Raw genomic sequence first — 26,741 nt, forward strand, 5'->3', positions numbered from 1 at the left:
AGTTATTAATAAAACTGAAAAATCATAAAGACCTAAATAGGCAACCATGGGAATTCAATATGGGCGTTCAGTAGAATATTATGGCACATTTTATGATGATGTTGTACTATTTATAATCGAAGCCAAGAACGGTGTTGTCTGAGATTTGAAGCCGTCTTTTAAAGCACTTGATCTTTCCCATAGGGTTGAGGGGATGTGGGTTGTTGGCAGAATCGACTAATTTCTGGGTGTTCTCAGAGAGCTCAGTTAGGGTCTAGCCTCTCCCTACCTTGAAAGTTTGTCCATCCCTGTGCTATTTTGAACCCAGAAACTCTGAACATAGTATCCCTTGACCCTTGTAGGAATTTCTCCCAAAGAAACAATCAGGTGTGAAAAAAGAATCGTGTATAGGGATGTTTTTGGTCACGTTCTGTTTATAAGATTGAAAAATTGGAATAATAGCAAGTACTTATGGAGCACTTACCATGAGCCAGTTGCTGTGCTCTTTTACAAGCATTATCTCATTTCATCTTTTCAAGTAGGTTCTAGTAATATCTCCATTTTTACAATTGAAAAAAAGAAATGGAAGCACAGAAAAGTTAGTAATTTGCCCAAGACAACATAATTAGTAAGTGGGGGAGACAAATATGTAAACAAGAGCAATAACACAATGTGATAAGCACGAAAATAGAAACAATATGAGCAACAATAGGTAGGCAATGCAAAGTACTAACATTATATAAGGTGTGTATTTGGGTGCCTAAAATAAAGTCATGTACATGGCATTTTATTTTTTTCGTACGTGCCCCTAGTGGGAACCGAACCCAGGACTCTCTGGTCCACAGGCCGACGCTCCAACTGTTGAGCCAAACCGGCCAGGGCTACATGGCATTTTAAAATGGTTATTATCTGTACTTCAAACTTGAATGTGCCCAGCAACCACATGGAGATCTCCTTAGAAACGCAGATCTTTAATCAGCCAGACTAGGGTAGGCCTGAGAATCTGCATTTCTCTGATTCCCAGGTAATGTTTTTGCTGCTGGTCCAAGGACCACACTTTGAATTCAATAGCTTGGGAGAGCCCTGAATGGGGGGGGGGGGATGAATCACAGAAACCTCAGTGACCTGTCATATGGAAAAGGACTAGAACACAAAACAGTTACTGTCTCATTGCAATGTTGGGCTATAGTTTCAAGTGAATTTCTTTCCCTTTCTCTATTTTCTGACATAGTCCAATCAAATTCCACAAATATTTATTAAATGCCTCAATACCTGTCACTGTAAGAGCAGAAATAAAGGAAATCCAGTGGTCTCCTCAAGGATGTTAAAAAAAGAAAAGCCTAAAATAATTTAAAGAGACACACTTAAAATGGGTGCATTTCATTGTTTTAAAAGATTAAAAATATTTTAAAATAAAAATTCCTGGATGGTGAGTCAGGAAGCCTGAGTTCAACCCCTGTCTGTCTGTAACCCAAAGGTTTGTGGTCTTCCAGGTACCTTGAACTTGGACAAGTGCCTGTACACATTCTCAAAGCACTTTGTACTTCTTGGCATCAGTTAATGATTTCACACACACATGAATTTCACATGTGTGTGTCTACTTTCCTGACTACACTCACTTGTAGGCCAGGCACTGCATCTGGTTTTGTCACTGTGGTGTCCCAGCACCTGTCCTGGCATCTGCCCCACAGTAGGCACTCAATATTATCTGTTGAATGAAGGCATGAGTGAAATAATGATTCAGTGGGAGGAGTTGCGTCTCTGGATAGAAGACATTTTGTTCATACCCTTACAGAAAGGATTTTTCAGGAAGGTAGAGAAGAAAGCCTGGCAGGGAAAGCCAGCCAATCCTGCCCATACTCCCAGACCCCATATGCTCCAGGCACTGCCTCCATATTCTCAAGGCTGGGGACAGGGGTATGTGAAGCAGCTTTTGGGTTTAGAGATCTGGTGCTAGATTGCAGGAAGCATGCCTCCATTTTCCAGTATGGACCTGGGGAACTGGAGGGGTCCTTGGGAAGAGAGCTTGGGGGTTAAAGTGTTTCAGGGCTGCAGGGATGATCAACTATCCCAGTACCTTCCCCTCACCCATCTGATCACTGCACTGCACTCCCTGGCTCTATCACAGCCCTTGCTTTTCTTAAGGTCAGTGCTTCCACTCCAGAAGTTCTCCGTGTGGTCCCTGGGAGGCTGTTGGAAATGTTAATTCTCAGGCTCCACCCCGGGCCTTTCTAATCAGACACTGTGGGGGTGCGACCCAGGAATGGGCCTTGGAGTAAGCCCCCCGCCCCCACACCAAGGTGCTGATGCCGGCTCGGGTTTGAGACCTGCCGCTCTGCTCTGACACAGGCCCTCCCAGGACGCGCGGCCTGCGTGGTTCCCGGCTCTGCACGGGGCCTGGCGCCCGGTGGGCAGAGGACAGTACCCATCTGCCGAACGGCGACGTTAACGGTGTCAGCTACCCACTGATCGAGGACCTCTGTGTGTCAGGTTATGTTCTAAACAATGTCGGAGGACCCGCCTCCCAGGGATCACTCTAGGCATAGTGACATTGAGGTTCAGAACGGCCAAGCTGCGCCCAGGAGTGTCACCCAGCGGGGAACCCGGAGGGAGTCCCGCGTGTGACCGCAGCGTTCCTCGGGGGGCTCCACTGGGCACCGCGGCCGCGCGTGTGGGTGGCTACTCCAGGGCGCCCCGGGCCCTGCGGTCTGCGCGTGTCCGCGAGGGCGGTCGCGCGTGTCCGCGGCTCTGCGAGGGCGTCCCGCCCCGCTCCCGGCCGGCGTGGGGAGGAGCGCGGCGGCGGCGGCGGCCCGTGGCGAAAGTGCGGCTGCGGAAGCGCGGCGAGCGGGCCGCGGCGGAGGAAGCTGGGGAGGCGGCGGGAGCCGCGCAGGCTGCAGGCCAGGAGGACGCCATGGGCCGCCTGCACTGCACGCAGGACCCTGTGCCGGAGGCTGTGGGCGGCGACATGCAGCAGCTGAACCAGCTGGGCGCGCAGGTGGGCCTGGGGCGCGCGGGCGGGGCGCGGGGCTGCGGGCCGGGCCGGGCCGGGCCGAGGCGGTGCCGGGAGGCCAGAGACTGGGTCGAGGGCCGCCTGCGGTTGAGGAGCGTTTGGGGGCCCGAGCTGCGTCCGGTGTGCATGTGGCGTTTGGGGGATTTAGGGAGGGGCTGAGCAGAATTGGGGTCGGAGGCGAGTGTGGGGGGCCTCGGTTGTCGCGAGGCCTAAAGTCAAGCTGAGGGGTTTAGGGTCAGAGGTGGGACTGGGGACTTCCGGGAACGAGCCGGCTTGAGGGGTCCCAGGAGAGGGACTGAGGGGCGCCTTGTCGAGGCCGAAGGCAGTTTGGGGAACTAAGTAGTAGGCCGAGGGCGACGGGGGCCGAGGCCCTTGTGGAGACCGAGGGGGGTTTATATCCCGAGGGCAGCCCGGAGTGGGGGCAGGGATTCGGGCCAGAGGGGGGCTCTGGGGCCTGACGCGGGTCTGGGGCGGGGTGGTGATGACGTCCTGCCCGCCCACACCGCAGTTAAGGGAGGTACCTGGTCGTCAGCCCCAAGCAGAGAAACCACAGGTACTCGACGCAGGGTCGGGCCGGCCTGAATGGTAGTGGAGCTGGCCGGGCCCTTTTGTCCCTTTCCAGGCCACAGTCCAACCGGCCAGCCTCGAGCCTTCCTGTTCCGGTTGGGATGCCCCTTTGATGCCACCAAGGCAGGCAGAATAAGTAGGTTAAAGTGACACTTCTCACCACCGCTGCAAAGGTGCAGTGTTTCCCTCACTGGGCTGTGACTTTCCAGGAGGTGGGGCCCGGCCTTTCATCTCAGCATCCCCACAACTTAGTGCTTTCTCGGTGGTTCCCAGGCTGCGGTGTCCAACAGAAATAAATTGCAAGCCACGTGTCTACTTTTACATTTTCTAATGGCCACATTTAAAAATGAAAAAGAGCCCTGGCCAGTTTGGCTCAGCGGTTAGAGCGTCGGCCTGAGGTCCGGAGAGACCCGGGTTCGGTTCCCGCTAAGGGCACGTACTTCGGTTGCAGTTTGTCCCCGGCCCTGGTTGGTCGTGCGGGTGGCAGCCACTCGATGTGTCCCTTCACGTCGATGTTTCTCACTCTCTCTCCCTCCCACTCTATCTGTACAAAAAATGGAAAAATATTCTCGGGTGAGGATAAAAAAAAATAAAAAATAAATAAAAATGAAAAAGAAACGGGAAATTAATTTTAATGTTTTTTTAATCCACTGTATCAAAATATTATTTCAACATGTAATCCACATAAAAAATATCAATGAGATATTTTCCTTTTTGGTACTAAGTTTTCTGATTCTGGTATGTATTTTACATTTATAGCATGTCTCAAATTACACTAGTCCTTTTCAAGTGCTTTATAGTTTCATATGGCTAGGGACTACTGTACTGGGAAGCACAAGTCTAAGTGCTTTTATGTATATTAACTCATTTAGTCCTTGCAACCACCTTCCTAGGTAGGTACTATTATAAATCCCATTTTACAGATGAGGAAACGGAATCACAGAGCAGTTAAATTAAAATAGCTGTCATTTGTTGAGCATGTACCATGTGCCAGACACTGTTTTAAGTACTTTATATGCATCAACCCTAAAAGTGAGGTGCTAACTTTATTGCCATTTTACGGATAAGAAAGATGGTTCAGGGAAATAAAGTAACCAGTTTTGTTTGTTTGTTTGTTTGTTTTATTAAAAATATGTTTTTAGTCCAGCCAGTGTGGCTCAGTGGTTGACCACTGACCCATGCACCAAGAGGTCACCGGTTCATTTCTTGGTCTGGACACATGCCCGGGTTGTGGGCCAGATCCCCAGTGGGGGGCATGCAGGAGGCAGCCAATCGATGTTCTCCCTCATCAGTGTTTCTATCTCTCTCTCCCTCTCACTTCCTCTCTAAAATCAATAAAGGAAAATAAATTTTTAAAAAATAGATATATGTTTTTATTGCCCAGCCGGTGTGGATCGGTGGTTGAGCATCAACCTATGCACCAAGAGGTCGCCAGTTCGATTGCCAGTCAGGCCACATGACCAGGTTGTGGGCCAAATCCCCAGTGGAGGGGCATGCAGGAGGTGGCCAGTCGATATCCTCTCTCATCGATATTTCTGTCCGTGTCTCCCTCTCTCTCTAAAACATCAATAAAAAGAAAAAGAAAAAAATGTTTTTATTGATTTTGAGAGAGAGAAATATCAATCATTTGCCTCCTTGTACACACATCTTCTGAGGATGGCGCCCAAAACTTGGGCATGTGCTCTGACTGGGAATTGAACTAGCAACCTTATGGTGCACTGAAGGTCGCTCAACCAAGTGAGCCACACCGGCCATGACTAAAGTGAGCAGTTTAAAGTCCGGCAGCCCAGAAGTGATGGAGCCAGGAATTCAGGACCAGATGTCTAATTTCAGATCCTGGAGAATTAAACACACACTAGAACAGAGCTTCTAGATGATATCCCAAACCAGATAGCTTAGCTATTACTTGTTCATGTGTAGGTGTTTTCTGAAAGACTTCCATTTGGAGAGTAAAATAGATTCTACATCAGAAAAACATTAAGCACCGGTGCAGTGTGGTTCAGTGGTTGAACAACGACCCATGCACCAAGAAGTCATCAGTTCAATTCCCTATCAGGCACATGCCCAAGTTGTGGGCCAAATCCCCAGTGGGAAGCATACAAGAGTTGGCCAATTGATGTTCTCTCTCATTGATGTTTCTATCTCTCTCTCCCTCTCCCTTCCTCTCTCTCTCAAATCAATAAAGAAAAAATATTTTAAGTATCCACCTGTAATGAATATAATATTGTATGCCAACTATACTTTAATAATAAAGAAACAGCCCTGGCCTGTTTGGCCCAGCGGTTAGAGCGTTGGCCTGCAGACCAGAGAGTCCTGGGTTCGGTTCCCTATAAGGGCACATACCTCAGTTTCAGTTTGTCCCTGGCCCTGGTTGGGGTCGTGTGGGTGGCAACCACTTGATGTGTCTCTCTCGCATCTATGTTTCTCTCTCTCTCCCTCCCATTCTATCTGAAGATAAATGCAAAGATGTCCTCCGGTGAGGATAAAAGAAAATAATAATAATAAAAATAATAATAATAAAAGCACTTTAAGCTACTGGATTGTATGATCCCTAAGGTTACTTCCAACTTGGTAATCATGTAAAATACAAACCATTTCCTTTAAGATCACAGCTTGACACATTTTCTAACCTTGAAACAAACTCTAAACCTTTACCTTTGTTTTTAATACAGAAAGCTTTTTCCTGATAAACAACTTACCAACTTTGGGCCATTTTTTTGCCTTTTGTTGGGTGATCGACTTTTTTGAGTACTCACACTATTAGCTGAATTTACTTTGAAGTCTGAGGCCTAGGACTAAAGGAGAAAAAGAATCATTTTATTAATGTTGGTGTCACCATTTATTGCTCATTTTTATTTATCTGAATGTCTACTAACACCAACTAGCTAATAAACCCAGTGAGGTTTACAAAGGCTTAATGGACACAGCCTGTTGTGTTGGGGAAGTTGTAATCTGCTAGAGCGAGTAAAAAATGGAGACTCGCCCTGGCCGGTTGTCTCAGTGGTTAGAGCGTCAGCCTACGGTCCAGAGAGACCCGGGTTCGGTTCCCGCTAAGGGCACATACTTCCGTTGCAGTTTGTCCCCGGCCCTGGTTGGTCGTGCAGGTGGCAGCCACTCGATGTGTCCCTTTCATGTCAGTGTTTCCCTCTCTCTCTCCCTCCCACTCTATCTGAACAAAAAATGGAGAAATGTCCATGGGTGAGGATAAAATAAATAAACAAACAAAAATGGAGACTCAATATAGTGCTAAGTGTATCTGCATGTGCTTTCTAATTCCTATGATAAGTCCTAGGTACTGTGGAGCCTTGACGATGGGTGGGATTAAAAAATAATCATTTTTAGAATTGTTAAGAGGAAATTCAGAAAAATATAAAGAAGAGCCCTGGCCGGTTTGCTCAGTGGTTAGAGTGTCAGCCTGCGGTCCAGAGAGATCCAGGTTCGGTTCCCGCTAAGGGCACGTACCTCGGTTGCAGTTTGCCCCCGGCCCTGGTTGGGTCATGTGGGTGGCAACTACTCCATGTGTCCCTTTCACGTCGATGTTTCTCTCTCTCTCTCTCTCTCTTTCTCTCTCCCTCCCACTCTATCTGAACAAAAAATGGAAAAAATGTCCTCAGGTGAGGATAAAAAAAAAAAGAAAGAAAAATATAAAGAAGAAAACAAATGGTCTACAATCCTCTTACCTAGCTATAAATGAAAGCAACATAGCAACATACCCACATTAGAAAATTCAAACAGTATCCGAAGGTATAAAATAAATACAAAACACCTATTTCTCTTGTCCCCAGAAATAGTCATTTTAATAGTTTCTTGTGTATCTATGGAGAAAAATGAGTCCACATCTGCCATCACACATAGGTATTCTTTACAGTTTTTTGTTTTTGTTTTACATAAAAGGGATTGTGTGATATTCCTTGAAATGGCTATATCATAATTTATTTAGCCAGTCCCCTATTAGACACTTAAATTGTTTTCAGTCTTTTGTTTTTATGAACAGTGCTATTAATGAACTGCTTTGTGTAAATGTGTCTGGAATTACTTTTTGAACATATCGGAAGGGTATCCTTGCCGTGGAATTACTAGGTCAAGGGACATGGTCATTTAAAAATTAGATGTAGTCCGGCTGGTGTTGCTCAGTGGTTGAGCATCGACCCATACACCAGAAGGTTGCCAGTTTGATTTCCAGTCAGGGCACATGCCCAGGTTGTGGGCCAAACCCCCAGTGGGGGCATGCAGGAGGCAGCCAGTCGATGTTCTCTTTCATTGATGTTTCTGTCTGTCTCTCCCTCTCCCTCTCCCTGAAATCAATAAAGAAAAAATTAAATTACATAAACAAAAATTAGATGTAGCCTGCCCGGCAGGTGTGGCTCAGTGGTTGAGCATCGATCCATACACCAGAAGGTTGCCAGTTTGATTTCCAGTCAGGGCACATGCCCAGGTTGTGGGCCAAATCCCCAGTGGAGGGCATGCAGGAGGCGACCAATCACTCATCGATGTTTCTATTTCCCTCTCCCTCTTCCTTCCTCTCCCTCTAAAAATCAATTTAAAAAAATTTTTTTAATTAGATGCAGCCCTGGCCAGGTAGCTCAGTTGGTTAAGAACATCATCCCAACATGCCAAGTTTGTGGGTTCCATCCCCGGTCAGGGCACATACAAGAATCAGCCAATTCATAAATTCTAGGTGGGACAATAAATCGATGTTTCCCTCCTTCCCTCTTTCTAAAATAAATTAATTAATTAAATAAAAATACACTTTAAAAATTAGATACAGATTGCCAAATTGCCCTTCAGAAATGTTGCTCCAGTCTATCCTCTCATCAGCAGTATGTGAACATGGGTGTTTCCTTGTACTTTGACCAGAACTGATGTCATCAAATATTTTTAAAAACTTTTATTTTTGAAAATCTGATAAGTGGGGGGAAAAAAAGACCCAGTATTTCCTTGTTTTACTAACTTGCATTTTTCTAGTCTGGAATGATCTTGAGCATCTTTTCATATTTACTGGTAAGAATAGTTAAGATTTTGATTTCTTAGATAGTCACAGGCAGGTGAGCATTCCAGGGAGAGACAGCTATGCAGGTACAAAGGCAAAGAATGAGGGAAAGTATTTAAATAAGATCTATTCAACAAGTATTTACTGTGCCCTTACAATGATTAAGGTGCTCTGACCATACAAAGCCATACAAGGAAGCTTCTCTGCTAAAACTTATCTGGATTGAAAATTCCAAGTGCCCCCAGGCAAAGTTCCAAGAGGGAGCCTCAGAGGTTAAGAATCTGGGTAGGTCCCTTTCTTGTCAGCAGTGTCTTGGTATCTTGTCCTGGGCTTAGAAGGACAAGGAGGGTTTGGGAAAGTGAAGATAAGGATAGGGGTTTGTAACAGCTAACAGACCAGATTCCCTTGAGGCCCCTCTTGAGAGGAGAGGTGGGGGATGAGACCTAATGAGGGGGTTGAATGTTAGCCTGAGGCCTGGAAATGGAAAAGCAGTTGGAGGGCCAACTCCCATAAATATATATGCCCTGGGTAGAATAGCATAGGAAATGCAGTTGGCCAAAGATCTGATAATTCCACAGATTTGCAGCAAGAAATGTAAAGAAATAAAGAAAAGCTCACAAATACTTCGAGGATACATTCTCAAGCAAGTCCTGACTATCGTTTTTTACTATATAGAATCAGCAGTTAGGTAAGGCTAATACCCAATATCATAAATACTGGAGAAAGACATGCCCAGGTTGTGGGCCCAATCCCCAGTGGGGGTCATGCAGGAGGCGGCCAATCGATGTTCTCTCTCATCTATGTTTCTGTCTCTCTCTTCCTCTTCCTTCCTCTCTCTCTAAAATCAATAAAGAAAAAAATAAAATCAATAAAGAAAAAATTTTAAAAGATGTTTCTGGGGTATATTGAAATTTTGAGAGAGCAGACACTTCTAGGAGTGTAAATCTGTGCAACTTCTTAGCGGCACAGTTTGGTAACATTTTCTCAGAATTTAAAAAATGAACATATTATTTGACCTAGGATATGTTTTAAGAATTTATCTTACATATGTCGCAAAGAAATATGTGAGAGGATAGTCATTACAGCATTGTTTAATAATACCAACAACACACCCACTAATGTTCATCTTCAGGAAGCTAAATTATGCTAACTATACAGTTGAATGCCATGCAGTTGTTAAAAGAGCTGGGTACACTTATATCTGCTAACATAATTGATCACTATGATAAAATTGAGTGGAAAAAAGGCAAGGTGCAGGGAGTGAGTTTAGTATGATTCCATTTGTATTTAAAAGAAATTAAGTGAGCCCGGCCAGTGTGGCTCAGTGGTTGAGCATCGACCCATACACCAAGAGGTCGCCTGTTTGGTTCCTGGTCAGGGCACATGCCCAGGTTGTGGGCCTGATCCCCAGTGGGGAGCGTGTGGGAGGCGGCCAGTCCATGTTCTCTATCATTGATGTTTCTGTCTCTGTCTCTCTTCCTCTCGCTCTGAAATCAATAAAGAAAGAAAAAAAAGAGAAATTAAATGAAAATAAAATGATGGGAAAGCCACATAAGTGTTAGCAATAACTATATGTGGGGAGTAGGACTGAGGTGGGGGCAGGGAGAAAGAGAAATGTCTTCTTTTATAATATTTTATGCTATTTGGGTCTTTTCAAAACCTTGTACATATAAAGACAGGTTTTTGTTTTGTTTTTAAATTTTTTATTTTATTTTAATTTATTTTTTATCCTCATGCAAGGACATTTTTCCATATTTTGTTCAGAGAGAGTGGGAGGGGAAGAGAGAGAAAGAAACATAGACATGAAAGGGACACATCGAGTGATTGCCACCCGCACAACCCAACCTGGGCCGGGGACAAACTGCACCCGGGGTACATGCCCTTAGCGGGAACCGAACCCGGGTCTCTCTGGACCGCAGGCTAACGCTCTAACCGCTGAGCAAAACCAGCCAGGGCTTAAATTTTTTATTTTTGATAGATTTTAGAGAGAGAGGGAGGAAAAGAGAGAGAAACATCAATTTATTGTTTCACTTATTTATACATTCATTGGTTAATTTTTTTTTTTTTTTAAACTTGATGTCACATGGATTCTACTACAATTTATTTATTTTTTGGTACGTGCCCCTAGCAGGAACCAAACCCGGGACTCTCTGGTCTACAGGCCAACGCTTCGACCACTGAGCCAAACCGGCCAGGGCTCATTGGTTAATTCTTGTATGTGCCCTGACCAGGGATCGACCCTGGAACCTTGCTATATTGGGTTGATGCTCTAACCAACTGAGCTACCTGGCCAGGGCCTCAAAGACTAGTTTTAAAACAGATTATATTTGCCTAGCTGGTGTGGCTCAGTGGTTGAACATCAACCCATGCACCAAGAGGTCACCGGTTCGATTCCTGGTCAGGGCACATGCCCAGGTTGTGGGCCAAATCTCAGTGGAGGGCATGTAGGAGACATCTATTTTTCTCTCTCCCTCTCCTATCTTCTCTCTCTAAAATCAATAAAGGGGGGAAAAAAAAAACCCAGAATATGTTTTAGAATAAAATAATACAGAGCTATGTATAAAATTAGTGGCTCATAGCAAAAGGGGGTACACTTGACAATCATATTACATGTACAACTTTGGGCATGTTGAGCTGAAGTATCTGCATGTAATCTTTTTTATTTTTTATTTTAAATGTTGTATTGCTTCAGGAAAGTGAATCAAATGGTATAGTGACTCTAATTATGGCTGTGATAATTGCTGTTATTTGTTTAGCCTCTAGTCTGATACTGTGCTGGTGGCTTTGCCACTGTTAGTATGTTCTGGAAGTTGTGTATTATTACCTTTGTTTTCCCTATGGGAACTGAGACACATGGAGGCTAAGTGACTTGTCCAGGGTCACATGGTGAGGTAGGTAGCAAAACACTGATTCACATCTGAGTCTTTTATTTTTTTATTTTTATTTTTTAAATTTTTTTGGTATGTGCCCCTAGCGGGAACCGAACCCAGAACTCTCTGGTCCGCAGGCCGACCTCTGAGCCAAACCAGCCAGGGCTATTTTTTTTTTTTTTTTTATTTTATAATTTTTCTTTATTGATTTTTGAGAGAGAAGAAGGGAAAGGGAGAGAGATAGAAACATCAGTAAGAGAGAACATCAGTTGGCTGCCTCCTGCATGCCCCCCACTGGGGATTAGGCCAACAACCTGGGCATGTGCCCTGACTGGGAATTGAACCCAGTCAGGGCATGTGCCATTTGACCTGGTAACCTCTTGGTGCATGGGTCGAAACTCAGCCACTGAGCCACATCAGCTGGGCACATCTGGGTCTTTTAAACTGTCTTCCCTACTGTGCCTCAAACTTCATTGGGAGAAAGTATGGGAAAACAATGATACATGTCTCAGTCTGCTTGGGCTGCTATAACAAAATACTACAGACTGGGTGGCTTTAACAACAGAAATTGAAAAAGGAAAAAAAAATTATTTCTCACAGTTCTTGGGGCTGGTAAATCTAAAATCAAGGTGCCAACAGGTTTAGTTCCTGGTGAGAGCTCTCTTCCTGGCTTACAGATGGCTGCCTTCTCATGTGTCCTCACGTGATATTTCTTATAGAGAGATCTGGTGTCTCTTCCTCTTCTAAGGATACCAGCCCTAGGGGCTTAGGGGCCTACCTTTATGACCTCATTTAACCTTCCTTGCCTCTTCACAGGCTCTATCTCCAAATATAGTAATAAATTCAACATAGGAGTTTTGGGGAACACAAACATTCAGTCCTTAACAATACAATATGAGTAAAAAGAAGAGAAGATTTACATGCACATATATATAAGAGACTGGTCTAAGACAATGTATAATAAAGTGTTACGCTTTACTCTTTTATTTTATACACACATACACACACAAAGATGTTTCTTATGGGGGGAAAAATCCCAGAAAATATGGATAGACAAAACAGAAGAAAATAAAAATCACCCCAAATCTTGCCATACAAAAGTAACTGCTTTTATTTTTTTAAATATATTTTTATTGATTTTTTTTCTTATTTTTTTGGTATGTGCCCCTAGTGGGAACCGAACCCGGGACTCTGGTCCACAGGCCAACACTCCAATCGCTGAGCCAAACCAGCCAGGGCTATTGATTTTTTTTAGATAGAGAGGAAGGGAGAAGAGGAGAGACGTAGAAACACTGATGAGAGAAACATCAATTGGCTGCCTCCTGCATGCCCCATACTGGGGATTGAGCCCGCATCCTGACTGGGAATTGAACCAGTGACTTCTCAGTTCATGAGACAACACTCAGTCCACTGAGCCACACTGGCCAGGCAAAATTAACTGCTTTTAAAAAGCAAGGTACAGCCCAGCTGGTGTGGCTCACTGATTAAGCGTCATCCCATGCACTAAGAGGTCACTGGTTTGATTCCTGGTCAGGGCACATGCCCAGGTTGTGGGCCAATTCCCCAGTGGGGGGCATGCAGGAGGGAGCCAGTCGATGTTCTCTCGCATCAATGTTCTAATCTGTCTCACCCTCTCCCTTCCTCTCTCTCTAAAATCAATAAAGAAAACAAATTTTTTTCTTTTAAAGCAAGGTACATTGAAACAACTGTGAGGTATCTCCTCACACCTGCCAGAATGGCTGCCATCAACAAATCATCAAACAAGTGGACTCTAGTGTACTGCTGGTGGGAATGCAGACTGGTGCAGCCACTATGGAAGACGATATGGTGTTACCTCAAAAAGTTAAAAATTGAACTGCCATTTGACCTGGTGATCCCTCTTCTAGGAATATATCCTGAGAAGCCTGAAACACCAATCAGAAAGAATATATGGCTCTGGCTAGTTTGGCTCAGCAGTTAGAGTGATGACCCATGGACCAGAGTCCCGGGTTCAGTTCCTGCTTAGGTCATGTACCTCGGTTGCAGTTTGTCCCCGACCCTGATTGGGTTGTGTGGGTGGCGACCACTGGATGTGTCCCTTTCACGTTGATGTTTCTCTCTCTCTCCCTCCCTCCCACTCTATCTGAAAAAAATAGCGAAAAAATGTCCTCGGGTGAGGATAAAAAAAAAAATGAGAAAGAAGTAACTGGTATTAATGTTCCAGTGAATTTTCCTTTAGGCTGTGTGAGTGTGTTCCTTCATTTTCCCTATATTTGACCCTTGAGATATATGTGTGCACGTGTATGCACACATTCACAATCTGTCAATATATATCTCTTAAGTATCCCAATAAGATATACAAGTTTTTCAGACAATATAATGACAAATATATTGACACTGGTGGTGGGTATTGTGAATATTTGTAACTTGAAGATGATTACCTATGTGTTATTCTTTTCTCTCTTTATGGTTGGATGGGATCTGGGAACACTGACCAGGAGTAGAGTTTTACTGATGTTTTGTGTTATTCTCTTCACAGCAGTTCTCAGCCCTGACAGAAGTGCTTTTTCACTTCCTAACTGAGCCAAAAGAGGTAAAGTATTTTGTGATAAGGAGTGTTCCTGAGTATGGGTCTATAGTCCTGAGATGCCTAGAAAGTGAAGGCCTCGTTTGTGCTATTCCCTCTCTGCAGGTGGAAAGGTTTCTGGCTCAGCTCTCTGAATTTGCCACCACCAATCAGATCAGTCTTGGCCCCCTCAGAAGCATCATGAAAAGCCTCCTTCTGGTTTCAAATGGTGAGTAGCCTCTCTCAGCAGCTGAGGTCAGAGACATTACTTGCACATTCCTTCAGTCCACAGAGTAGGCAGGCGCGTTCTGGGCGCTGAGCCAGAGCATTCAGCAGTGAACCAGACATGGGCAGGAATCAGTCTAAGGAGGGAAGTCAGGTAAACAGATAACCCTGATGGAGTATGATAAAGTTGCAGTTCAAAGTGTAGTCTGCATCCCAGTTTCAGTCCCCAAAATGTTATTTGGTCTCTGCCCTGGCCAGTTTGGCTCAGCAGTTAGAGCATTGACCTGCGGTCCAGAGAGACCCGGGTTCGGTTCCTGCTAAGGGCACACAACTTGATTGCAGTTTGTTCCCGGCCCTGGTTGGGTTGTGTGGGTGACAGCCACTCGACGTGTCAGTGTTTCTCTCTCTCTCTTCCCCTCTCTCCCTCCTACTCTGTCTGATCAAAAAATAGAAAAATGTTGAGTGAGGATAAAGAAAAAAATGTTATCTGGTCTCCTATACAGTAATCACAGAAAATGAGAGTAAGCATTTAGAAACTTTTATCGCAATTTGACGGTCTGTTACATCTAATAATTTTTTTAAAAAATGGTGCTTGGTGTGTTTTTTTTATGTGGTAAAATATATGTAACATAAACTTTATTATTTTAATCATTTGGGGCTTATATTTTGTACGTGTTTTTTCATGTCCTATTTCTAGGAATTAATTTTCATTGTATTTTACAAATATATTGATCTGAGATGAATTGAAAACAAAAAATGCAGATGGTGTGAGAAGCAGAGTTTGCCTAGAGCGTCAGGAAATGTCTAGCCCGGAGGGAGGAGGTCAGAAAGGCATGGCTGTCGCAGTGTTCATTCCAGCACTGGTTACGATAGATAAAAATTAGAAACAATTAAATTGCCCAGCAACTGGAGATTGGTGTGAGGAGTTGTGGTCCATTTTTAACCAGAGCATATTCTGGTGGTGAAGAATTCACAGTTCTGAATTAGTTGGACCAGGTGTGAATTCCAGTCTGTCATTTGTGTGACTTTGGCTAGTACCCATCTCTCCCAGCCCCTACCAACAACCCCTCCTTAGCAGTCTTTTCCCTCACCCTCCAAATCTAGGCTTTTTTTTCTTTTGGTGTGTGTGTGGAGGAGCTTGTACTGAAGACTGAGGTCATGTAAATAAAATGCTTAGCACAGTACCTCAGTAAAAGGTTGCTCCTGTTTTTCAGATTATGTAGTAATTTAAAAAGATGCTATTGAGGAAAATGTAATGATATGGAAAACCTTCCACAATATACTGTTTGATAAAAGTAGTAGTTTACAAAACTTTCTACCACAATTCTATTTTTGTAGAAGGCAAAAAGAAGAAAAAGGAAGGAAGGAAAGAAAGAAAACAAATGTTAACTGTGGCTATATCTGGATGGTAGGACTGCAGCTTGTTTTGATTGTTTATTTTTGGCTGTGTATTGTCTAAAAATTTGCTAGAATTAATTTGGCAATTTAAAGTTACTTTTAGCCCTGGCCAGTTTGGCTCAGCGGTTGGAGCTTTGGCCCACAGACCAATGAGTCGTGGGTTTGATTCCAGTCAAGGGCACGTACTTTGGTTGTGGTTCTGTCCCCGGCTCTGGTCAGGTTGTGCGGGAGGCAACCAGTCGATGTGTCTCTCTCACATCAATGTTTCTCTCTCTCTCTCTCTCTCTCTCTCTCTCTCTCTCCCTACCTCCCTCTCTCTCCCTCTCTCTCCCTTTCCCTCTCCCTCTCCTCCCCACCACTCTGATAATAAGTGGAAAACTGTCATCGGGTGAGGATTTAAATAAATAAATAAATAAATAAAAATAAAGTTACTTTTATTTTTTTTAAGATTTTTATTGATTTTTTTAGAGAGAGAGATAGAAACATTGAAGTGAGAGAGAAACATCAATCGGCTGCCTCCTGTAAACCCCCCAACTAGGAATCAAGCCCACAACCTGGGCATGTGTCCTGACCTGAAATTGAACCGGGACCTCTTAGTCCATGGGATGGTGCTTAATCCACTGAGCCACACCAGCCAGGCAAGTTAATTTTATTTAAAGAGAGGCAACATTTGAGCCCAATCTTAAAAGAATCAATAAATGTTGACAAGGCTGAGAGGACTAAAACAGCATCTCTGGTTTGTACATTTAAAAAATCAGTGATAGCCCTAGCTGGTTTAGCTCAGCAGTTAGAGCATCTGGGAGTCCTGGGTTTGGTTCCAGCCTGGGGCACGTACCTTGGTTGTGGTTTGTCTCTGGCTCTGGTGGGGTAGAGCGGGAGGCAATGAATCACTGTGTCTCTCTCATTGATGTTTCTCTCTCTCTCTCTCCTCTCTTCCTCTCTCTCAGAATCAATAAAAGAAAAAATGTTTTACAAAAATCAGTGATAAGCTGATTTTCCCAGGATTTCAGCCAAATGGTGCATTAAAAGTCAGGGGTTTAAATTGTTTGTTCCTGTTGGGTGTCTTCCCATATCTTAGTGCAGATCCCTTTCCTTTGCCTTGCCTTGTGCTCCAGAGATTCTGGAGGCTTGACTCAGAACATCCCTGAGGTTTTCAGCTGTGACATTTTATGATCCTCTGTTTGTGTGATTCTTGCATTCTTTGCTTTCCTGGAAGGTTAAAGGCCTGTGAACCACAAGGCTGGATGGGAATTTGCAGTCTTTTAAAACAGGAATAAATTTTCATTGTAAACTTGAAAAAGTGCAGAGCTGCCCTGGCCGGTTTGTCTTAGCGGTTAGAGCATAAGCCTGTGGTCCAGAGAGACCCGGGTTCGGTTCCCACTAAGGGCACGTATGGTTGCAGTTTGTCGCCGGCTCTGGTTGGGTCTTGTGGGTGGCAACCACTCCATGTATAAAAATGTCCTCGGGTGAGGATAAAAAAAAAACACAGAAAACAGTGCAGAGCCATGGAGAGTCAAAAGTGAAAATTCCCTTTTACTGTTATCCCATTCTTGTCTCTAGAAATAATCACAATGCAATTTTGGTGTATGTCCTTTTGTATTTTTTTTCTCTTTATTAATTCGAGAGAGAGAGGAAGGGAGAGGGAGAAAGAAACATTGATGAGAGAACATCGATTGGCCGCCTCCTGCGTGCCCCACAACTGGGGATTTGGCCATAACCTGGGCATGTGCCCTGACTGGGAATCAAACTGATGACCTCTTGGTTCATGGGTTGATGCTCAATCACTGAGCCATACTGGCCGGTCTGTCCTTTTGTATTTTTATATGCACTAACAGACTCACGTGTAGTGATGGCAATAAATGGTAGTAAACCACAGAATAGCTCTGCAGCTTGCATTTTTTTCATACCTCTCCATATCAACTGCATTCTTCTGATGACTATACTACCTTGGACTAAAAGTATCTTTTTTTAGTTAATCCATTTCCTATTGCTGGACACTTTAGTTGCTGTGCCTTTTAACTCCTAGAAACAGTGCCATAGTGAACATCCTTAGGACATTTGTATACTCACCGTATGGGAGCATTTCTGTAGGACAGGTGCCCAGAGTGCAGAACCAGCAGTCTTTGCTTTTATTATCAAGCCTACACCTTTGGGAATGGGTTTGTCTACAGGTGGCAACCTATCTACCCAGTGGCTGTTGTGGACACTTGATTTTCCTGGAGATCTCTGTCTGGTGTCTCTTCCTCCATTCTTTCCTGTCTTTTTTTTCATCTCTGCTCCCTGTTCCACTCCATCCTGTCAAACTGCCTTTAGTCCTCCCCAGCCTCGCGCTGCTGCTTTCAGAAAGCCGTCCTCTTCAGTTCACAGTGACCTTCCTTCCTCTCAGCAGCTGGGGTCTGGTTGTTTATTATCTGCATCTCTCATTTTGAACCATAATCATTTACTTTTCTATTGTTCATACTGCTTTTTATGTGTGTATCTCATGACTGTAACGGATAGCTAATTCCTTGAAGTCAGGGGCTGACTGATCTTGTACTACTTTCTGAAGTCAGGGTTACAAGTTAACTAATGATGTAGAGCAAGAGCTTAGTACATACTGGGTGAATTGAACTGAATTTGAGATATCCTGTGACCGTCCTTTGCAGGAGATGTTGGGCGTTTTTCAAGCAGGATTGATTATCAGTGTTTACAGAAGGTCTTTTTTTTTATCCTCACCCAAGGACATTTTTCCATTTTTTGTTCAGATAGAGTGGGAGGGAGAGAGAGGAAGAGAGAGAGAGAGAAACATCGACGTGAAATGGACACATCGAGTGGCTGCTACCCACACGACCAACCAGGGCCAGGGACAAACTGTAACCGAGGTACGCGCCCTTAGCGGGAACCAAACCTGGGTCTCTCCGGACCGCAGGCCAATGCTCTAACCGCTGAGCCAAACCAGCCAGGGCCATATTTTTTTTTGTTTTGTTTTTTTTTATCCTCACCCGAGGACATTTTTCCATTTTTTGTTCAGATAGAGCGGGAGGGAGAGAGAGGAAGAGAGAGAGAGAGAAACATCGATGTGAAGGGGCACATCGAGTGGCTGCCACCCGCACGACCAACCAGGGCCGGGGACAAACTGCAACCGAGGTACGTGCCCTTAGCGGGAACCGAACCCGGGTCTCTCTGTACCGCAGGCCGACGCTCCAACCGCTGAGCCAAACCGGCCAGGGCAAGAAGGTCATTTTTTTATAGATGCAGAGAACACTGAAGAACTCAGAGCACACCAATTCAGACCTGGGCTTTGGAGGCTTACAGGATTTGAGTGTTTTTCACCTAATGTAGTTATTTGCCCTTCACAAACCGGCCTCTTGGAAGCTCAGTTTCTTATCTGAAAAATGGAATAATAAGAGAAGTTCATGGCGGTGGCATTAGGAATAAGTGAATTAGTATGTGTAAAGCACTTAGTTCATCATTTGCTACACTTCATATTTATTTGTTGATAGTTCAGTTAGTTTCAGCCCCATGCCTCAATATCGGGTTATAAAATAAAACGTTCTTTCATCTAATGGAGAGGGTCTGAATTCACTTCTTAACTAATTCATGCCCCAAAACTGTCAAGTTTTTCAAATTCTGTAATTGAAATTTCACATTTGCTGTACTTCTGTTAGCTTTCTACAGTTGATTTTACTCTTCTTTTTGTTTCCTTGCAATCTGACTTTTGTCTTCCTGCAGAGTTTTCCTACTTGAATTCTCCATTTCTTCTAGAGTGTCTCCTAAGCATCTGACACTGTAGCTTAGAAGTCTCCGGGTCTCTTCCTCGTCCCTCGGACTTGTGTGTCATTTCCTTTCCAGTCCCAGAGGCTGCCTTCCCAGAACAAGTTCTTGGCCCTGTGTACTTTATTGTGGCAGTAACATCTCCACTTCCGTTCTCCCATCCCTGATTCCATTTTGCTGTAGAGTACCCTTCGCCAGCATGGTGCTCTTCTCAACTATTTACTTGACATAATGAAGTCTGCAGTCCTTTATTCAGTATTCAAGGCCTTTCCCAATCTGAAAGGTAAGACCCTCATTCTGGTCCTGCCTGTGCAGTTAGACTTCACTGTAGAAGCATAGTTTATTAGAGCTGAATGGCCTCGGACCTTTCAGATAAGTCATTCCTAAATTTGTGTTTTCATTCAGAAAAGGCTAGAGAGGCCAGTCTGAAAATACTGCCTCCCCACCTTCCCAGCCTTAGAACCTTTAACATATCTTAGTCTCTGAAAAATCCTGCAGTAAAGAAACCTGCTTAACCAGTATGGAACCCTTTTTTTTTTTTTTGGTCAGGAGGAGGGTCAGGCAAGAACTTTGTAAAGTGCTGATGTGCTGATCTAATCTAATCTTAAGGTCTTAGAGATAAAGAAACAGAGCATTAACAGAAGGGAAGCAACTTGCTTTACAGTGGAAACGCTGGGCTAGAACCTCCCTTGACTGAGTTAAAGCCTAGTGGACTTTTAAAATGTTTATCTTTTACTATTTAGTATTTAATCTAAAAACACCTGACTTCAATAGTTAATCAGCCCATTGCCAAATTGTTTCATCTGTGTCCCACCCACTTCACCTGCTGCTCTCCAAACTGGATTATTATTTTTTAAATATTAGAGAGGAAGGGAAAGAGAAACATCGATGTGAGAGAGAAACATCAGTTGGCTGCCTCTTTCACACCCCATACTGGGGATCGATCCTGAAACTTGGGCATGTACCCTGACTGGGAATCGAACCAGCAACCTCTTAGTGCATGGGTTGACGCTCAGCCACTGAGCCACACTGGCTGGGCAAGAGCTACCACCTTCTTAAAGGCTGCATAGGCCCTGGCCAGTTTGGCTCAGCTGTTAGAGCATCGGCCTGTGGTCCGGAGAGACCCGGGTTCGGTTCCCGCTAAGGGCACGTACTTCGGTTGCAGTTTGTCCTCAGCCCTGGTTGGTCGTGCGGGTGGCAGCCACTCGATGTGTCCCTTCACGTCGATGTTTCTCTCTCTCTCTCCCTCCCACTCTCTCTGTACAAAAAATGGAAAAATATCCTCGGGTGAGGATAAAAATAAAAAAAAAAAAGGCTGCATAGTATTCCATCGCATGGATTCTTTCATTTGGAATGTTTTCTTTAGTGCCAACCAATAAACAATGCCTGATATTATTCTAGGAACTTGGGACACAGCATTGCATAAAACAGACTGAGTTATTGTCGAACTGACATTCTACTAGAAAAACTGACAGTAAATATGTAACAAACTTAGGTAGTTATAGCCCTGGCCAGGCAGCTCAGTAGCTTAGAACTTAGAGCATCATTCCGATATACCAAGGTTATGGGTTTGATCTCAGTCATGGTGTATACAAGAATCAAGCAGTAAATGCATAAATAAGTGGAACAACAAATTGATGTTTCTCTCTCTCTCTCTCTCTCTCTCTCTCTCTCAAATCAGTAAGAAAATTTTAAAAATTGGATAGTTACAAATGCAGTGCAGAAGAATGCAGCAGTATAAAGGTACACGTGAAGAGCAGTGCCACTTGAAATAGAGTGGTCAAGGGAGCCTTTAGGAGTTGAGATTCAAGCAGAGGCCAGAAGGAAGTGAGGGAATGAGCCACGTGCTGATTTGAGAGTGTTCCCAGCAGAGGGAACTGCCAAGAGCAAATGCCTGGAGGGAGGAATCTGCCTGGGATATTATAGGAAAAGCAGAGTAAGCAAGAGAGAGAGCCTAGGGCAGTGGTTCTCAACCTTCCTGATGCTGCTACCCTTTAATACAGTTCCTCTTGTTGTGGTGACCCCCAACCATAAAATTATTTTTGTTGCTACTTCATAACTGTAATTTTGCTACTGTTATGTCTTAGGTGACCCCTGTGAAAGTGTCGTTCAACCCCAAAAAGGGTCGCAATCCACAGGTTGAGAACTGCTGTATTAGAGGGTTTTGAGCAGCAGAGGAGAAGTCTGAATTAAGTTTTAACAAAATCCAGGCCACTGTGTGGATGCACCAAAACCAGCCCACTGTTCCTGACTTTTTTTTTTTTATCCTCATTCAAGGACATTTTTCCATTTTTTTACTCAGATGGAGTGGGAGGGAGAGAAAGAAAGAGAGAGAAACATCGACGTGAAAGGGACACATTGAGTGGCTGCCTCCTGCACGACCCAGCCAGGGCTGGGGACAAACTGCAATCGAGGTACGTGCCCTTAGCGGAAACCAAACCCGGGTCTCTGTGGACCACAGGCCAATGCTCTAACCACTGCTCCAAACCAGCCAGGGTTGTTCCTGACTTTTTATCTTTACTACTGACATTGCTAATGAGCTTCCCACGTTCTTAGTGTACTTTTAGGGTGAATCTGTTGGGTGAATTTTTGGCATTGCAGTGGTTGACTATGTACATTTTCCAAATTTTCTCCCTCCAAAGCTCAATCTTTAGTTTCCTGGCAAATTAAAGATTTCAATAATAATGCCCACTTCAGAGTACTTTGGGATCATCAAGTAAAATGTTGGGTTTGAACTAGATAATATATGAAGGAACTATACTTGTGATAGTTTGAGTTCATTGGATTGGCTAGGAAGTAACCCCTTCTTGGAAGACCTTTATGGCCAAGGTTTCCTGGGGTCTTGCCTTTTTATTTCCCTGTGGCTTCCTTGCTCCGACTGATTTTGGAGATAAAAGATTTCCTTCTTTTGTTTACATGGCTTATTTTGCAGGGACAACAGCCTTTAGGATTGTTTTTCTGGAGTGAGACGGGGGTGGGGACTTGGTTTTAAGGTATTACTTCCGGGCCCTCCCTAGATGGTGGTGGATGTCTTCTTATTTTTTAATTAGTCATCTTCTGGAAGACTAAGAAGTGGAAAATTTTAGACCAGTTGCCAAATTGTGACTCTAGGCTGTAGCCTGCAGGTTAAACACTGAGACGCCCAGCTTGCTGGCAGCACTTGTGGGCAGAACAAAGCAGCCCCTGCAGGGGAGTGTTCCAGGGCTTCTGAGGGGAAGGCTTACTGCCCCGCCTTGGAAGGGGCTTGTGAATTGTGAAGGCCAAGCTGTTTAGTCCATGTGGGTGTACTTCCTGAAAGCTGATTTTCTAGGGCAGCACTGTCCAATAGAACTTTCTATGTAGATGGAAATGGCCTATAATCTTCACTGTCCAGTTCTGTGACCACTGGGGCCATGTGGCTACTGAGCAGTTGAAATAGCTAGTGCAACTGAGGAACAGAATTTAAAATTTTATTTAATCTTAATACATTTAATTATTAATGATCATATGTGTATAGTGGTTATGTTATGCACAGTGCAGTTCTAGGCTGTTGCCCCTATCCCCCACTTTGCTTCAGGGATATGTGGCCTTATTCTTTTCTCAGATCAGGTACCCCCACCCCTAAGTTCTTGAAGTCTTTTCTCTGTCTCTAATGTCTTCCATACTTTTGGAGGAGGAGAGGGGGTAAACACGAGTGTTGTACAGTAAACAAAATGGTCTGTGTTGTTCTCCACTTGCCTCAGATGCGCCTTTTCTCCCCAGCTGGATTGAGATCTTCACAGAGCTAGCTGTTCTGCCTGTTCCTTTTGTCGTCTATGTTGTATAAGTTGTGCCCATTAAATATTGTCAACTGATTAATTGATTTGCCCTTTTTAACTGATTTCTCCCCTTTTTCCCAGGTGCCTTGAAGAAGAGTCTCACAGCCGAGCAGGTCCGGGCTGATTTCATAACTCTGGGTAGGTTATCACCAAGGTTGCTCAGAGTGACAGGCCTTGCATCTCTTTATTACATTAACGTCTCCCTGTGTTCTCTCGTAGGTCTTAGTGAAGAGAAAGCCACTTACTTTTCTGAAAAGGTATTGTAATTCCTCTTAATCAAGGTTAATTAAGATCGCTTGCTTTTATTCCACGAAAAGAAACAAATGAAACATGCCAACTAAGGAGAAACCATCAATCATTATGTGTCATTTTCCCAGCTTAATGGTTTTCATTTGATTTCATGCAAATGACATACATCTAGTTTTTAAATTGCACTATTTAGTGCATCTGTAATTTTTATGTCTTTTTCATTAGTGTATTCCTGTGATTTGACTAAATATAAATGTCATACTGTTGTTGTCCCAACATGGATTTAATCTGGGAATGCAAAAATATTTATATTGTCTACTGCTCCTCTATACTCCCCCAGTCCCCAGATCTATTAATATAGACTAGCCCTCGGTTCTGCATTCTTTCTATTGTCTGTATAAATATCTACACATTCTGTGTTGGGGGAGGAATGAAGAGGGGAGATTTTTCTCATTGTTATGACTTTGGCTTTTTGCTTTTGTTCCAGTGGAAGCAGAATGTCCCCACCCTTGCTCGATGGGCCGTAGGTCAGACTCTGATGATTAACCAGCTTATAGATATGGAGTGGAAATTTGGAGGTAACTAGTTAGAGCCAGTCTCGAGTCCTTTGGGTGATGTAGGGTTGGGTTGCAGAGGCTTTTAAATAACTTCATTGAGGAAGAGGTGTGCTTGGTCCTCAAAGACAGTTGGGGCCAGCAACTGCCTCTCTGTGTTGCCATCCACATTCAGTAGCTGTTTCTGTCCATGGCTGTTGATATGTTAACTTCCCAAAAAGCACATTTTGCTGTCCTTATACTCACCCCCATGTGGCTTCTGCTGCACAACTTGCAGTATTGGGGTCTTCAGAATGGGTCCTCAACCAGTCACTTACTAGTTCTCTCTTTTGTGTCATAGTGACTTCTGGGAGCAGTGAATTGGAAAAAGTGGGAAGTATTTTTTTACAAGTAAGTCTTTTCCTGATCATTTAAAGTGGGTAGATTTTTGACTTGGTTAAAAATTATTAAATCTACATTGGGTTTCTTAAATATCTGATTAAATAGATGTTCCACTGAAGTGCCTTGTGCAGCTCAGGGCAATGTAGTCAGCCAAAGACATGGTCACCAACATGCTTACTTTCAGATTAATACATCCAGGTATTATTCTTAAAAGTTTGATTGTTCCTGTAATCATGGGAGTTGTTAGAAGTTTTAGTGGGCAATCCAGACTGCTCCTTTATAACTCTAAAGTTAGAAAGTAGATGCTTTGATGTTTAAGTGAAAGTTCAGGTATCAAGGATTTCTTTGCCCAGTTGTCTTATTTTTTTTAATCCTCAGGGTTTTATTGTCACATAGTAAAACAAAATATGAAGCTTAGAGCTGGATCAGTTGGCCCTGATACTTCTTATCTTCTCCTAGTTTAAAATGCTTGCATCCCTTTTTTTTTTTCCCTTTATTGATTTTAGAGAGAGGAGGTGAGAGGGAGAGAAAGATAGAAACATCGATGAGAGAGAACATCAATTGGCTGCCTCCTGCATGCTCCCCACTGGGGATTTGGCCCATAACCTGGGCATGTGTCCCGACCAGGAATGGAACTGGCAACCTCCTGGTGCAGGGGTCAGTGCTCAACCACTGAGCCACACTGGCCGGACTGCTTGCATCTCTTAATAGCCAGCATTCTCTTAGATCTGCAGCTGGGTTCACGCATTCAAGCCTCAGCACAATCTTTGTAGTTTTAGCCTTTTTGTGGAATCGGTTTAGTCTGCCCACCACAGCCACTCTCTTTCCTATCATAATGCTGTTCTCCCTGCACATAAGAGAATCCTTGCCCTTCTTGTACTGCGTTACTTTATGGGTTGATGATTGCCACACTTCCTCCAGAAAGTCCGACGGGTTTTAGACATGTTCACCACGTTTGCCAGAGCTCAGCTGTCATTTTAATTTAATTTTTTAATTTCTTCTTTTTAATCAGTTAAAGTTGGTGCTTAAGAAAGGAAACCAAACTGAGAATTTATATATAGGTGAGTTCAAATTCCCATTTGAACCTTTTCACTTCTTTACTGTTCCCTTACTCATTATAGCCCACCACAAATAATTTCTTCCAGAAAAAAAGTAATTACTAAGCTGTGTTGTAACCACTGCCTTTCCTCTCATAAAAGATGGTACAGAGATGATTAATAAGCCATTGGCAGGCTGGAGACCCCAGAGTTGAAGAACCTTTCTGAAAAAGGGGAAAGGTGGGGGGTGGAAGGCAAAGATTGAAGAACAAGCAGCTCTTGCTGTGGACGTCACATTCAGCATCCTGACTAATGCCCTTCCTCTCTATTCTCTGGAGTCAGCTACTTGAAACCCTTCCGTTTTTATGAAGCTGAGAACAATCCTGTGTTCAAGTGCTCTCCGTTTTTTGTTTTAATAATTTTTCTTTATTGATTTTAGAGAGAGAGGAAGGGAGAGGGATAGAGAGATAGAAACATCAATGAGAGAGAACATTGATTGGCCACCTCCTACATGCCCCCCACTGGGGATCAGGCCCACAACTCGAGCATGTGCCCTGACTGGGAATCGAACCAGTGACCTCTTGGTCCATGGGCCAACCACTGAGCCACACCAGCCAGGCAAGGCTCTCCGTGTTTTATTGTGATCAATTACTTATCAAGATCTGCTTGGTTGTACTAAGCCAAAAGAGAAGGGGAAAAAAATCCTCTGAGGGGGAATTAATTGTCTTGGGTGATTCTGTGGAATTGGAAACATTTACCTAAAGCTGAATTTTCTTCCCCCAGAATTAACCTTGCCTCAGTTCTACAGCTTTCTGCATGAGATGGAGCGAGTCAGAACCAGCATGGAGTGTTTCAGCTGATTTCTGTCCCCCTGCATCTCCACCTTGCCCCCTCCCCTGCCGCCTCCACTTCTGTGGGTGACTATTCTAAGAAGCACCTCACTCTCAGGCTGGTGGGGCACTGATTTGACTCTGCTTGCTTCTTGGGAGCCCAGGTGCAAAGACTTCTGAAAAACAACAGGATTAAGTACTTAAAGAGCCCTACACAATTACCCTGTAAATTCTTTGTTAAGGGAACCTCCACCACCTATCTCCCAGAACACTTGTTAGATATTCAAACAGACTAGCATCTCAGATTCAGGGAGGAAATACGGGAGTCACCTCCCCATCAAAGTTCCAGAGTAAACAAATGGTGCCATCACTGAAGATGCAGGCTGATCACCCTCCCCACAAAAAGCAAGGGCTTGTTTATGGCTAGGAAGAAGATCACTCTGTTAATGACACACGGATAGTCCCTAACAAGATTTCTACATTCTATGGTTGTGGGATGGTGGTGCATTGCTAATCATTTTTTTTAAATATGTTTTTTTGATTTTCCAGAGGGAGA

General features: G+C 43.9%; 1 protein-coding gene across 2 annotated transcripts; it reads left to right on the plus strand.

Moving 5' to 3' along the window:
* The first annotated feature begins 2,849 nt into the window (after positions 1-2,849).
* On the plus strand, positions 2,850-26,741 carry COMMD7 (COMM domain containing 7). Of its 2 annotated transcripts, none has more exons than XM_036244961.1 (9): positions 2,850-2,974; positions 13,935-13,988; positions 14,088-14,190; positions 23,216-23,272; positions 23,354-23,391; positions 23,871-23,961; positions 24,278-24,327; positions 25,331-25,379; positions 26,164-26,741. In XM_036244961.1, exons 1-9 carry the CDS (start codon positions 2,891-2,893, stop codon positions 26,274-26,276), a joined length of 639 nt encoding a protein of 212 aa, XP_036100854.1. In that variant the 5' UTR covers positions 2,850-2,890; the 3' UTR covers positions 26,277-26,741. The 2 variants fall into 2 exon arrangements, with proteins under 2 accessions (XP_036100854.1, XP_036100855.1); XM_036244962.1 differs by having other exon boundaries at positions 2,851-2,974; positions 26,139-26,741.

Source organism: Molossus molossus, unplaced genomic scaffold (genome assembly GCF_014108415.1).
Source record: "Molossus molossus isolate mMolMol1 unplaced genomic scaffold, mMolMol1.p scaffold_m16_p_6, whole genome shotgun sequence".
In the NCBI taxonomy this organism is placed as follows: Eukaryota; Metazoa; Chordata; class Mammalia; order Chiroptera; family Molossidae; genus Molossus; species Molossus molossus.

Bases quoted from the DNA above. Each gene is read 5' to 3' on its own strand.
- COMMD7 (XM_036244961.1), top strand. From the start codon at position 2,891: ATGGGCCGCCTGCACTGCACGCAGGACCCTGTGCCGGAGGCTGTGGGC. The intron at 23,962-24,277 runs GTAACTAGTTAG...TTTGTGTCATAG, and splicing joins TATGGAGTGGAAATTTGGAG to TGACTTCTGGGAGCAGTGAA. The intron at 24,328-25,330 runs GTAAGTCTTTTC...CTTTTTAATCAG, and splicing joins TGGGAAGTATTTTTTTACAA to TTAAAGTTGGTGCTTAAGAA.